At 47.3% G+C, this 14737-nt stretch overlaps 1 protein-coding gene across 1 annotated transcript in view; it reads right to left on the bottom strand.

Moving 5' to 3' along the window:
* MAP6 (microtubule associated protein 6) overlaps positions 1-7434 on the bottom strand; it is a 57401-nt gene extending 49967 nt beyond the window's left edge. The window contains exon 1 of the mRNA XM_060273929.2: positions 5773-7434. Coding sequence (XP_060129912.1) covers positions 5773-6569 — 797 coding nt within the window. The 5' untranslated portion in view covers positions 6570-7434. The remainder of the gene's footprint in view (positions 1-5772) is intronic.
* Positions 7435-14737: the final 7303 nt, after the last annotated feature.

Raw genomic sequence — 14737 nt, 5'->3', positions numbered from 1 at the left:
ACAAACTTTTAAGGAAAGAATGGAAATGGTCTATTGAATATTTACAGATAAATTGCAATTGCAGATAAAAACATTGACAGGATTATTGTAATAAGCTGCAGCTTCATAAGAGTACAGTGGTGCCTCGCTTAACGAATGCCTTGCTTAACGAAATTTTCGCTTAATGAAAGGTTTTTTCTAGCGGAGGTTGCCTCGCTAGATGAATTCGTTTTATGAAAAATTCGTCTAGCGAATCGCGGTTTCCCATAGGAATGCATTGAAATTCAATTAATGCGTTCCTATGGGCAAAAAAAAAAATTCAATGCATTCCTATGGGATTCGCTAGACGAGTTTTTTGTTATAAGAAAAGACCCGTGGAACGAATTAAATGCGTCTAGCGAGGCACCACTGTAGATAATTAAATGAGCAAATTAAATGAATTTTGGATATGCAGAAGATATTAACAAATGATCCGCAGAAAGAGGGGGAAGGAAGTCAAACCTTGAAATGTTAAAATGATTGTAAAATTAATGAAATGTATACATTTGAAGAGTATAAACAAAAACTTTTAAAAATAACAATAATATTAGCCTGTTACAGGTGGTAGCCGTGTTGATCTGATGTAGTCGAAACAAAATAAAAAAAAATCCTTCCTTAGAGACCAACTAAATTTCTCATATTTTAAGACATACCCATAAAATAAGCCATAGCAGGATTTTTAAGCATTCAAGGAATATAAGCCATACCCCGAAAATAAGACATAGTGATAGGCGCAGCAGCAATGCCGGCCGCGGCAGGAGGAGGAAAAAAATAAGACATCCCTTGAAAATAAGCCATAGTGTGTTTTTTTGAGGAAAAAATAAATATAAGACATGTCTTATAATATGAGAAACACGGTAGGTATGAGCTTTTGTGTGCATGCACACTTCTTCAGATACACTGACACAGAAGTCACCAGGCCCTTATATATAGTGAGAGGGTGGGGAGGGGTATTACTCAGAAGGGTGGTGGGAATGGGTGATTGGCTGATAGGAGTGGTAAACCTGTGGATGACTGTTAATGACTGCAATTGGTCTTACAGGAAAAATCAAGGGGTGAGATCAATTCATCTAACCAAACAAACAAACCAGATCTAATCAATCAATCTTACCAGATCTAATCAATCAATCTTACCAGATCTAATCAAATCATTCTAATTAGAATCAAAGAACTGCAGAGTTGGAAGGGACACCTTTTCAGCATGGGGCCAGTCCACTGTCCCTCAGACCTTGTGGGGGGCCAGAGAATATTTTGAAGAAAAAAATATGAACAAATTCCTATGCCCCACAAATAACCCAGAGATGCATTTTAAATAAAAGCACACATTCTACTCATATAAAAACACCAGGCAGGCCCTACAAATAACCCAGAGATGCATTTTAAATAAAAGGACACATTCTACTCATGTAAAAACACGCTGATTTGCGGACTGGATTTAGAAGGTGATTGGGCGGTGTCCGGCGCCCGGGCCTTAAGTTTGTCTACCCATGGTTTTATGCATTAACAATATTGGGAAATAATACGCCACTTCCACGTTTGCTCCTACAACCATGGTCGACCTTTCCAGACAAGAGACCTTAATTTGCACATGTGGATCCCATCCACTGAAACTAAGAGCAGCAAAGCGTTCTGAACACTGCGCCGTCTGCCCTAACGCTGTCACACAATTTTGGTTATCCTTGATTATTTTAAGGAAAGGAGAAGCAAGACCTTTCTCTCTCTCTCTCATACACACATCAAATACACATGCACACACCGTCACTTCTTAAAGGTATGTAGCAAAACCATTTGAAAAATCAAAGGGAATTCCCCCCCCCCCAAAAAAGAACCCCACACGAAGCAGAAAATCAGCCCTGTTTTCACTGGCGGGGGTGTGGGTGCTTTTTAGGAAACAGGGATGCCGAAAGGCTCTCTGTACACAGTCGAGGCTAATTGAAATGAGAGGAGCGCTCTGCAATGCCTTTTTAGAAAACCAGAAGATGATTCACAACGTCCCTTTTAATTAAATATAACTGCATCTGGAAAGACCTACGATTCTATTCCTGGTTCCAGACTTGACGGCCTTCCCAACCTTTCAGGGATTGCATTGTGCTGATCTACGAGGGCAGGGAGAGAATTTGCCAGATCTTCTGCTAAAGGACAATCGGTCCTCAAACACAGGAGAAGGGCGGCGGCAACAAGAAAAGGTGAAAGGAAGAGGAAAGGAGCAACTACTTGTGGGTGGTGGGAGTAACAGATCGGCTTCGCTGGTGTGTCTACACAGCCACGACCCCCCCCCTTGCTTTGCACCTCCCCCTCTTGGCAAGCGGCAGGTATGCCTGGAAGCTGGCCAGGGTGGATAAAAATCTATGTGTTTTTTTTTAAAAAAAAAATTAATAATAAAAATCAATTATTATTTTTAAAAAATAAACAATAAAAATCAGATTTATTTTTTAAATTTAAATTGGATTTTTTTAAAAATAAATAAATCAGTTTTTTAAAAATAAAATGCTTTTGGAGGAAAAAATCTTTCCAAAGATAGTTTTCCATTTAAGTTACATTATAGTCCAAAGGCTATTCACCAGGAAATATGGATTTGTTTTTAATTATGTAGCATGAGGCTTCATATGCAATGTTTTTATACAGTGGTACCTCTACTTACGAATGTTTCTACATCTTGGATGCGGTTTAGATAGGATTTTTTCGACTTACGAATTTTTTCTCCCAATGCATTCCTATGGGATTCAACTTACAATTTTTTTTGACTTACGAATGTGCGTTCGGAACGCATTAAATTCATAAGTAGAGGTAGCACTGTATATACCGGTATATATATATATAGGGTGCCTCCATTCTGCATGGACTGGTTGCATGGCAACATGTGCAAATGGCTTGAGATACCTATTAGGTCCATAAATTACCATATAGCATATATTCAACACAAAAACAGGGACAATTTGTTGTTGACAAAGGAGAGCTGGACACATAAAGGGCCCCATTACCTTCAGTAGCTTAGGGCCTCATCAAACCTAAATCCGCTCCTGATCACAGTCAGATCATCGTTTGGAAAATGAGGCTTTGGAGCCGTCTTGCTCCCAAAATGGCAACTAGACTGTTTTGGCAACTGTAGCCTTAGTTTAAAGAGCCATTTGGCATCGAGTCCCCCCCCCCGGAGTATCTAACACTGCCCCCCAACCTCACAATGTCCATGAAAGCAGTGACTCACATCGAATGCAACTGAAGAAAGGACTCTGTGCATACAGGGAACCAGGCAGAGGGCCTTCTCGGTGGTGGCGCCCGCCCTGTGGAACGCCCTCCCATCAGATGTCAAGGAAATAAACAACTGTCTGACTTTTAGAAGACATCTGAAGGCAGTCCTGTTTAGGGAAGCTTTTAATATTTGATAAATTATTGAATTCTAATATTTTGCTGGAAGCCGCCCAGAGTGGCTGGGGAAACCGAGCCAGATAGGTGGGGTATAAATAAGAATAAATTATTATTATTGTTATTATTGTTATTATTATTGAAAACAGAGGTGTTGTATGTACCCTTGTGAGCGATCCTTTAATAAAAAAACAACGTATAGATCAATAGGGAGATTAGATATAGATACACAATTTCATTTTAATGCACGGCGCCTTGGAACGTAACTCCTCTGTTAATGGGAAGCTGCCTGTACGACAGCATCGTACACGTAGAAATTAGTTTCCTCGATCTGCTGTTTGCAGCCCATTCATTCCCTGCTCAGCCCCAAGGAACTGAGGATGCCACGCCCGAGACTTACTATTCCACTAGCATTCAAAGATTAAGACACGGGTTGGACCTCATAACCCAAAACAGCCAGCTTCTTTCCTTTAGAACAGGCATGGCCCAACTCGGCCCTCCAGGTGTTTTGGGACTACAATTCCCATCATCCCTGACCACTGGTCCTGTTAGCTAGGGACGATGGGAGTTGTAGTCCAAAAACACCTGGAGGGCCGAGTTGGGCCATGCCTGCTTTAGAATTACAGACTTGATCATATGTGTGCACAGGTGCGACTGATATGCAACCCTACGCAGGTCTCCTCCCGAGGAACCGCCCTTCGGTTCAAGGCTAGTTGCTCCCAGGTAAGCATAGGGTGGGGCTGCCGTCTTAGTTAAGACAGGGGCAGCTTCCAGAAGATGCTAGACTACGACTCCCATCAGCCATGGTCAAGAATGATGAGAACTGTAATAGAACAATATCCAGAGAGCTACTCTGCTATGCTGGCTAAAGATATAATCCGAAAGTCAGGTGAGAGGTTATTTGGTTAAGTACATTTCTTCTGAGCCCACCAGCCCTTTCTCTCTCCAACCACATGCAGTTTCACAAAGGCTACATAATGTTCTTTCTGCCCTTGCAAGGAATCAAGCCTTCAGTATTACAGTCTATACTTTGGAACTCCCTGTCAATTGATATTAGGCCAGGGTGTCTTTTCAGGACCTGCTAATACCGTTTTTTGTTGTTGTTGAAGCATGCCTACCCAGACATGTCAATTCAACATGTATTCTCATGTGTAATTTTTGTTTATATCTTTTATTTTAAAAATCTGCTGCTTTCATTTTGTTTTTAACATCTGAGTTTATCAGTCATTTTAAAGTATGTCTTCTATTTCATGTAAACCACAGAGGTTATGATGATTTAAAATATATACGAACTCTGTGAAAGGAACTGAATGGATGACAGCAATAAGAAGTTTTAAAAGGCACAGAATAAACTTGAAATATAAAATTTTGCAAGTTCATATATGTACCCTCATATATTTTTGGGGGGGGGAGATTTATAGATGGCAGAATTAGGAACACCCAACAGAATTCTCTTAGCAAATGTCAAAGTCTTGGTTCTGGGTACAAAAATTCAGTTCCGGGTGTGGAATTTTGTACCGTCAATGTGAGAATTCGTGGATGGCAAAATTTCAGGGCCTCTTACAGAATTTCATCGTCAGCTCTGGAGTCAACACTTGTTCTTTCTGAAACCATGAAATCCATTGTATTTTAAGTTGGAGAAAGAAAAAAAGAAAGAAGTTTATGTCATCTCCCACAGCATGCAAAATTGGCCCCAAATATTTTGACTCTCAGGGCGATATATATATATAGATAATGTGCCCCTGCAGTTATTGATCTGGGAAACAATCCTCTAGGGACTTCTCCTGTGTGGTTTTCACTAATCTGAATGCAAGCTGTAAAAGGAGAGAACAATTCATACAAGCATGTACATGCTGACCACTGACCCATCTGACTGCGTATTGTCTGAATGGCAGGGGCTCTTCAGGGAGCCAGGAGGACATTCCTAGCCCCGCGGCCAAGCATCTTCTCAATGGGAAATGTCAGGGTTGAACCTGGGAGATTCTGCACGCATAGCACAGGTCCTACCAATGACCTGCTTTGGCGATGGCAGTAGCTCAGAAGATGCAGGACATCTGTTGTGCTTGCAGAAGGTCCCAGCTTCAACCTTTGGTGCCTCCAGGTAGGGTTGGGAGATTCCCCCTTGCCTGAAACCCTGCAGAACTGCTGCCAGTCAATGCAGGCAATAGGGAGCTAGATGGACCAAAGGCAGCTTCTGATGTTCGCCGTCTCAACGTGGCTTGCGGAGGAGAACCGCCTTGTGGGTTGTGCCCGGCAACAAAGATCTGAGCATCTCCCACGAATTCGGCCAGCCCCCTCCCTCCGCCTGGCGGTCAGGCCCACCTCCGACCGCGCGACTGGACCAAGCAGGAAGTCCTACCAGGTATGGGTCGACCTGCTGGGGCTTCTTACCTGTAGGAGGAGGTGCTCACCCGGGCTGTGACTTCCTCCTTGATCTGCCGGTTGAGCGCATCCACGGCCGCCCGTCCTTTGCTGGTGTCGACCGACGTGGAGTACCCCGCCGCCACCTGCTCCTGCTGCACCTGCGGGTCGCCCTCAGATACAAGGAGCTTCTTCTTGGTCCTCTGGACCCTCCCTTCTTCAGGCCTGGTGGCGTTGGCCTCCTCCTCCTTCCCTCTCTCCTCCTTCTCTTGAGCCACGTGGGTCTTCCTCCTCCTCTCCAGGCTCCCGGGCCTCTCCTTGGAGCCTTTGTCCGGATCCACCCCGGGAATGGGCATAGGTTTGGGGATCCAGGGGTGGTCGCCTCTCTTGGGGATGGGCCAGGCGCGGAAATCCTTCTGGTACTGGCTCTCCTTCTCAAAGGGCGTGTCCGACGGTTGGTAGTCGCTCTTCGGCTTGCAGCTGGGCTCGGGTCTCTGCACCTTCCAAGCCTTGTAGTCCTGCCGCATCACCGAGTCGGCCGACGGGTCTTTCGGCTGCCCGGGCTTGTGGTCCACAGCTGCAGAGGTCGCCCTGGCAACCGCATCCTGGTCACCCCCACCAAGGGCACTGGGCTGGGTCTCGATGGCCGAGGATGGGCGTGGCAGGTGCTGCTGCTGCTGCTGTTGGTGCACCAAAACATGGGTCCCCGGGATCTCGGTGGCTTCCGAGTATTTGGTGAAGACCAAAGGCACGGCGATGTCGGCTTTGTCCAGCTGGTTCCAGAAGCGGGCAATGCAGCACGCCCGGCTGATGCAAGGCCAGGCCATCTTGGCAGCCTGGTCCAGTTCCACTCCTCCCTCCACGTTTGGGGAGCACCTGCTCACCTCCCTCCCCCTCCCGAGATATAGATAGAGACACACACAGACAATGGGAGCCACCAGCTCAGTGGCAACCCAGCTCTCTCTCTCCCTTACGTTACAGGCGTGATTTTGCACGCACACACACAAATGAAAAGTGCGGTTGGCGAAAGCACCCAAGCTTGATCAGAGGCGGAACCCCACTACCTTAAGTAAGACAAACAAACACCCAGCAATTAATAATAATAAATATCTAGAGTCATTCAGAAAAGAGGGCAAACAAATTCGGAGCCTCTCCCTTTGGCAGGGGGATGAAGAGTCTGGAGATCCCAAGAGAAAGATGATCAGGGGAGGGGAGGAAATTGTCCTATATCCGATTTGCAAGTATCCAAAGCAGAGGGCGCCGGCAATCCCCAAGAGAGGCTGGAGACACGCTTGCTTTCAAAGGGCATCGCCCACCCGAGGAGGAGGAGAAAGGGGGGTCCTTCGGAGCCTCATAGCTGAGAGAAGGGACGGACGGGTGATGGATGGTGGGGGGAGAGACCCGGCCTTGCAGCCCCACCTCTTTCTTTCGCTCTGTCTGTCTGCCTGCCTGTCTGCCTGCCTGTCTTTCCCTTTCTCTCCGGCTCAGCTGCCTGCAGACACCGAGTCAGGCTTCAGAAAGAGCCGCGCGCCTCGGGGCTCCGGCCATTGCTATCCGACGGCAGCGGCGCAAGGACGGCCGCGATGGTGCGGCTGCTGCAGAGGAGAGAGGACCGCACCCAGTCGCGCAGTCGGCGGAGAAGGATGCTGGAGGGAGGCGATGCAGTCGGATCACCTGCCTCCGTCAGCACGCACTGCACGCCGGGGAGGGGGAGGGAGGGGGACGCGGGGGAGGAGGAGGAGGAGGAGGGAGGAAGCAGCCCTTAACCCTTCCCGGCCCGGACAGGAGAGGGAGGCTTTCCCCAAGGGTGTGGGGGGGGCGTGCGTTCTTCCCGAGGAAGAAAGGCGCTTGGCAGATGCGTAAAAAGCGCTCCACATCTCCAAAGCGCTGCGCCAGACAATGGCCGGCTCGGGTGGTCTCTCTTGGATATCCGAAAGCAGCCTTGTATCGGGAGGTTTTCCATGTTTGATTATGTTTTTATATGGGTTGGAAGCTGCCCAGAGTGGCTGGGGCAATCCGGTTAGATGGGCGGGGTATAAATAATAAAATTATTGTTATTGCTTTTACTATTATTATTACCATTATTATTATTATTATTGGAGGTGCCTGCCGGGGATTGAACCTGCAGACTTCATTCAGAATCTCTTCTCTTTCTCTCTCTTTGGCGATCACTTGTAGCCGAGTATGATTGTCTTCCATAAACACAGGTTTAACAGTGAGTCCGTAAGTGACTGTGGAGGCCAATTCTGGATCCACACGTCCTTCCACAGTGGGGACACGGGTTTCCGTGCAGGAGTTGATCACGGTGTGGATTTGCCAAGCGTGCCTTCCCCTTAGCACATTTCTCCCTTGCGCCTTGAGTTCGAGTGTCTTCAAAGGCCATGACACCTTTGGTAAAGTCTGTTCTCCAATTGGAGCATGCTCGCAGGCCAGTGTTTCCCAATTCTTGGTGTTTATACTACTTTTTTTTTAGATTTGCCTTGAGAGAGTCTTTAAACCTCTTTTGTTGACCACCAGCATTACACTTTCCATCCAGTGTTTGTTCCCATTTGTGTACAGAAAGGCCTCAGATCTCCCCGTTCTTCCCCTCCCAGACTTCACAGCACTTGCCAAACTGCCTCTTGGAAGCACACAGATTCTCATTTTCAGAGGCAACTGAAAGGACACAAGCACACAAACACACAAGCATCTCTCTCTCTCTCTCTCTCTCTCTCTCTCTCTCTCTCTCTCTCTCTCTCTCTCGCTCTCTCTCGCAAAGGTGTTGGACAGCACCCCAGAATTCCTGCCATTATCTTTCCCAGACAGGAATTTTCAGTACTAAAAATCTTTGGACAGATCCCCAGGCAACCCACCCCTTTAAAAGATCTCAAACGAAAGAGCGAGGGGAAAGTGCAGAGGGAGGGAAGGAGCGGTGAATAATGAATTAATCCCCCTCTTTAATCTACCATGGCGTGCCCATTTAGAAATCTGAAAGGCGGATCATAGGCTATGGAAGTGCCAGGGGGCATTTAAAATAAATAAAATCCCAAAGTCTCTAGAGCTGTGTGTTTGTGGTGGGAGGGAAGAATTCTATTCCTGGGCGTGGGGTTTTAAACCTTTGCAAGTTTTTCCCACAACAGGGGAAGGAGGAAAAGATATCAAGGATCCAGAAGAAGAGGAAGAAGAGTTTGGATTTGATATCCCGCTTTATCACTACCCGAATGAGTCTCAAAGCGGCTAACATTCTCCTTTCCCTTCCTCCCCCACAACAAACACTCTGTGAGGTAAGTGAGGCTGAGAGACTTCAGAGAAGTGTGACTAGCCCAAGGTCACCCAGCAGCTGCATGTGGAGGAGCGGGGAAGCGAACCCGGTTCACCAGATTACGAGTCTACTGCTCTTAACCACTACACCGCACTAGATCCAGCACTGCCTTAACTACTTATTGCTGCCTAGACTAGAGTAGCACGTGCTCCCTCAACTCCCAAGTCTTACACCTGCTTATAGGAAATGGAGAAACAACCAGAAATTGGAGAGATCTGTTTGGGGGAAATGCAATAGGCCACCAGGAGTTAGGAGCCAGTGTCTCCTAACTGATGGCAGAAATAGGCAACAGCATCATCGCCACATTTATAATGGCATCTTAAAAATTATTTTAAGGACAGAGGAGGCTGCCTTATACTGGCAGTAGCTCTCCAGGGTTCCATGCAGGGAGTCTCCCCCGGCTGTGCTTGCAAATGCTATTGGGGGCGGAACCTGGGCACCTTTGCATGCAAGGCAAACACCCTCCCCCTGAGCTATGATCCTTCCCCAAACTGCAGAATTTGAAAAGATACAGAAGAAACAACCAATGGGTTGGAATTGCCTATGTGGATTAAATGTTCAAGGTGTGTGGGTGTTTGGGGTGGTGATTAACAGTGGGGTTTTTTTTTAAAAAAAAACAACAACATTTTTTTCTTTTCTTAAAGATTTTCTTGGGCTACAAAAGTACACACCTCATCTTTATTTTCAGATCACACAGTCCCAAAGTTTCACTGTGTTCAAACGGGGCTTACTCCCAAGTTAGTGCGCATAACACACTAACCAGCAAGTGTGCCACGTGAAAAACACACTGAGCTCATTACATCTGAGTTTACCATGTTGAAGATCATGCTATAAGGCTGGGATCCTAAACCCACTTACTCTTCCCTGCTGCTATTATTTTTATCAAATTGGTAGTTTGCATTGTTTGATTGACTACTTTAATCAAAGCTTTAAACACACACACACGAATAAAGCACATGCCCCCCCCCAAGAATCATGGGATCTGTAGCTTAACTACAATTCCCAGCACCCTTAACAAAATTCAGTTTCTGAGATTCTTTGCAGAGGTGGAGAATGGGTTTTAAAGGCAGGGTTTGTACACAGCCTACAACTTCCACCAGTCGCAGGCAGCACAACTTTCGCTGCTTTTCAGATTAAAGGAAGCAACACACGCATGCCATATGTTCCAGCTCTCCCTATTTACCAGGGAGAGAGAGAGAGACTCTGTTTTCTGACTCAAGTCCCTAGTTGAACCTGCCTGTGCATTATCACTTGGGGACACTCAAACAGCGAAAATGGCCATTCTTCAAATCTCAGCCCCCTACTCAGATCCTGAGAGAGAGACAAAATGTGTCCTGAATTCCTACAGCCGATGTGTGCTATGTAAGGAAGGTTTTGGGCAGCATATGTCAGGACAGAGTCTCAAACAAAGGTGTGCTCCCCCAAACCCACATTCCCAGCATGTTTGCACTCCTGTTTCAGCAACATCTACACTGCCTTGGTCATGTCCACGGAATGGAAGAGGGCAGGATCCCCTAGGATGTGCTCTACAGGGAGCTGGTGTTGAGGTCCGCTAATCGGGCCCAAGCTGCCTTGGTCACTGAAAAGCCATTAAATGCCGGAGATTCCCATAATCTGATTATGGGGAGATTCCCATAATCATTTATTCAGCTGAGTAAAACAGAGTGGGCAAGCCACACTCACCAGTGTGATGGTTAAAGGGACACCTGACCATTATGTCCAGTCACAGACAACTCTGGGGTTGCGGCGCTCATCTCGCTCTATAGGCCGAGGGAGCCGCCGTTTGTCCGCAGACAGCTTCCAGGTCATGTGGCCAGCATGACTAAGCTGCTTCTGGCGAACCAGAGCAGTGCACAGAAACGCCATTTACCTTCCCACTGGAGCGGTACTTGCACTTTGACGTGCTTTCGAACTGCTAGGTTTGGCAGGAGCAGGGACCGAGCAACGGGAGCTCGCCCCGTCGCGGGGATTCGAACCGCCGACCTTCTGATTGGCAAGCCTAGGCTCTGTGGTTTACACCACAACGCTACCCTAAATAGCCTTTGTTCATACTTTTTATAGGCATCCCCCCCTCCCTTTCCCCCTTTCGAGGTTCCTTGTGCTGGTCGAAACAGGACACCCTGCCTGGAGACCTTGAAGGGGAGAGTTGCCTGGCAGAGGGAGGTTTTCCTGAAAATCGCCTAGCAACCTTATCTGGTCTTCACATATTTGCGGCTCACCCTCCTAAATTCTAAAGCAGGCAGTTTTTTACAGAAGCAAAATGGCATCAGTTAGGCGAACCAAAGAACAGGCCCCTGTGGTTTTTCCTGAGACCTTACACTGCCTTCAGGCACCAAGCCTGTTGGCAGACCAACTCTGCACTACAAAGATATCTGCAAACTTGAGGCTATCAACATCAAGCCTGTCACCTTACAGGCGACCGCAGGGCCTAGAGACAGACAGTCAGGTTGTGTGTGCATCTGGGAGAAGAGCAGAAATGTCATGGTGCGCCTAGAGCGACAAAACTGGATGCCTCCACCTGCTCCAGCTGCAACAAAACATGTCGGCCTCGGTCCTGTATACCTGAAGGAGCGTCTCCACCCCCATCATTCAGCCCGGACGCTGAGGTCCAGCTTCGAGGCCCTCCTGGCGGTTCCCTCATTGCGAGAAGTGAGGTTACAGGGAACCAGACAGAGAGCCTTCTCGGTGGTGGCACCCGCCCTGTGGAATGCCCTCCCTTCAGATGTCAAGGAAAGAAACAACTATTTTACTTTTAAAAGACAACTGAAGGCGGGAAGTTTTTAATGTTTGATGCTATACTGTTTTTAATATTTGGTTGGAAGCCACCCAGAGTGGCTGGGAAAACCCAGCCAGATGAGCGGGGTATAAATAATAATAATAATAATAATAATAATAATAATAATAATAATAAATTATTATTATTATTATTATTATTATTATTAATGTCTCTCTCATATTGGTCTCTACAGCCACAGCAGATGCTTTAACTCTCCAGTGATTTGACTTCATCCCCAAAAGTGCAGGTAAAAGTAAAGGTAAAGGACCCCTGGACAGTTAAGTCCAGTCAAAGGCGACTATGGAGTTGCAGCCGATTTTGGTTGGATGAGGCCCTCAGCTACTGAAGGTAATGGGGCCCTTTATATGTCCAGCTGTCCTTTGTCCACAACAAAAGGTCGCTGTTTTTTGTGTTGAATATATGCTATATGGTAATTTATGGACCTAATAGGTATTTAAAGCCATTTGACACAAAATATGTATTTTATCAAGTTTAGTTGTTGAACTGAGATACAATTAAGAAGTGTCCAGTTTTTTTTCCTTAATTTTTTTTTGGGGGGGGGGCCAAGAGAGTGGGGCCCTAAGTTATAGCTTGTTTAGCTTATACGTAAATCTGGCACAGGGTCCTCTCTTCTGCATTCCCACGTGTGGCGCTCATCTCGCTTTCAGGCTGAGGGAGTCAGCGTTTGTCCACAGACAGCTTTCCGGGTCATGTGGCCAACATGACTAAACTGCTTCTGGCACAACAAAGCACCGTGACGGAAAACAGAGCGCACGGAAACACCGTTTACCTTCCCACCGCAGTGGTACCTATTTATCTACTTTCAAACTGCTAGGTTGTCCAAAGCTGGGGCAGAGCACTGGGAGCTGGTGTGGGGATTCGAACTGCCGATCTTCTGATCAGCAAGCCCAAGAGGCTCAGTGGTTTGGATGCCAACCAACCACGTGTGTGTAAATAACTAGGGGTGTGCTGGGTTCAAATGATGAGGCGGACTGGGTCGATTCTTTGCCTTGTCTTATGATCCCATGCTTCTTTAGCTCAGGGGTGGGGAATCACACCCCTGGGATCTGAATGCGGCCCTTGAGGCCCCTGTTTTGTGGCCCTTGGGACTTTCCTTAGGCCACACCCAACTCCAAACACTACCTTCTTCCAAAGCTCTCCTCTGAACCCTCCTTGGGTGTTTTTGCCTAGCTGGAATGTGCCCTTGAACTGGGGCAATGCCTTTTCATTCTTGGATTGGGGGTCCTTCTCAGAAAGGCTCTCATCCCTTGATGCTCCTACTTTTGCTTCCGGCCCTGACTGCCACTTGCATGAGGCCTCCCATAATGCTTCCTGCAAAGGGATGCTGTCCTCTGGCTGCAAAAAAAACCCCTCCCCTGCCCCTGTGATGGGCATGCCGCCAAGGGAACATTGCGGAATGGCACCCAATGGATTGGCAAACCTTCAGACTTTGCGATAAGGCGTAATCTTATCAGGAAGCCCAGCATCAGGGACTTAGCTCCAGCTCAGGTGCCATCAGCCTTTGACCATCAAAGGTGGCAAAGGCATTAGGTGGCTAAACAGCACAGGAGTGTGTGAGCTGCGTGCTCCACCAAGCAGATAAGAGCTGCCCCATATCATGTCGTCCTGCCCTTTCAACAGCAAGGCTTTGCCATGAATGGGTGTGTGTGTGTGTGTGTGTGTGTGTGTGTGTGCAAGGCAGGGAGCAGAGGTGAAGCAGGAGGGTCCTGCCTCTTGCCCACCCACTCCTGCTGTTGCACTGCACCCTCAGGGCTCCCCCCCCCCCGAAAAATAGGTTCCAGAACTCATCATGCAATTGTTACAGTAAGTCACCAGGCTGCTTTCACCACCCGCGGAGGAGCTAAAAACTACAGCAAGCTGTTGCCCCTGTTTCTGGTGCAGGTCAAATAAATAAATCTATTGATTATGACGATGATGATGATGACCACATAACAACGGTCTTGAAAGGCCTGCATTGGCTCCCAGTACGTTTCCGAGCACAATTCAAAGTGTTGGTGCTGACCTTTGAAGCCCTAAATGGCCTCGGTCCAGTATACCTGAAGGAGCGTCTCCATCGCTCTGCCCGGACACTGAGGTCCAGCGCCGAGGGCCTTCTGGCGGTTCCCCCGCTGCGAGAAGCCAAGTTACAGGGAACCAGGCAGAGGGCCTTCTCGCTAGCGGCACCCGCCCTGTGGAACGCCCTCCCACCAGATGTCAAAAAGAAAAATAACTACCAGACTTTTAGAGGACATCTGAAGGCAGCCCTGTTTAGGGAAGCTTTTATAAATTATTATAATAAATTATTAATTATTAAATATATTATTATTATTATTATTATTATTATTATTATTCCCCACCCATCTGGCTGGGTTTCCCAGCCACTCTGGGCGGTCCCCAACAGAATATTAAAACACGATAAAACATCAAACATTAAAAACTTCCCTAAGCACGGGGTGGCGCTGTGGTCTAAAGCACAGAGCCTAGGGCCTGCCGATCAGAAGGTCGGCGGTTCGAATCCCCACAACGGGGTGAGCTCCAGTTGCTCGGTTCCTGCTCCTGCCAACCTAGCAGTTTGAAAGCATGTCAAAGTGCAAGTAGATAAATAGGTACCGCTACAGCAGGAAGGTAAACGGCGTTTCCGTGCACTGTTCTGGTTTGCTGGAAGCGGCTTTGTCATGCTGGCCACATGACCTGGAAGCTGTACGCCGGCTCCCTTGGCCAATAACGTGAGATGAGCGCCGCAACCCCAGAGTCGTTGACGATTGGACCTAACGGTCAGGGGGTCCCTTTACCAGCATCCCTAAACATGTTGCCATTTCGTCCATCCATTAATGAAAGGAGGGGCATATATTTTCTTTCCAGTGGATCAATATCAGTTGTTTATATACCACTGTATTAGATAAGCATGTATAGAATTA

Source organism: Zootoca vivipara, chromosome 4, assembly GCF_965207765.1.
Source record: "Zootoca vivipara chromosome 4, rZooViv2.hap1.1, whole genome shotgun sequence".
Lineage (NCBI taxonomy): Eukaryota > Metazoa > Chordata > Lepidosauria > Squamata > Lacertidae > Zootoca > Zootoca vivipara.
Note: the sequence above shows the minus strand (reverse complement) of the source record. Positions and strands in the feature narration are given on the sequence as shown.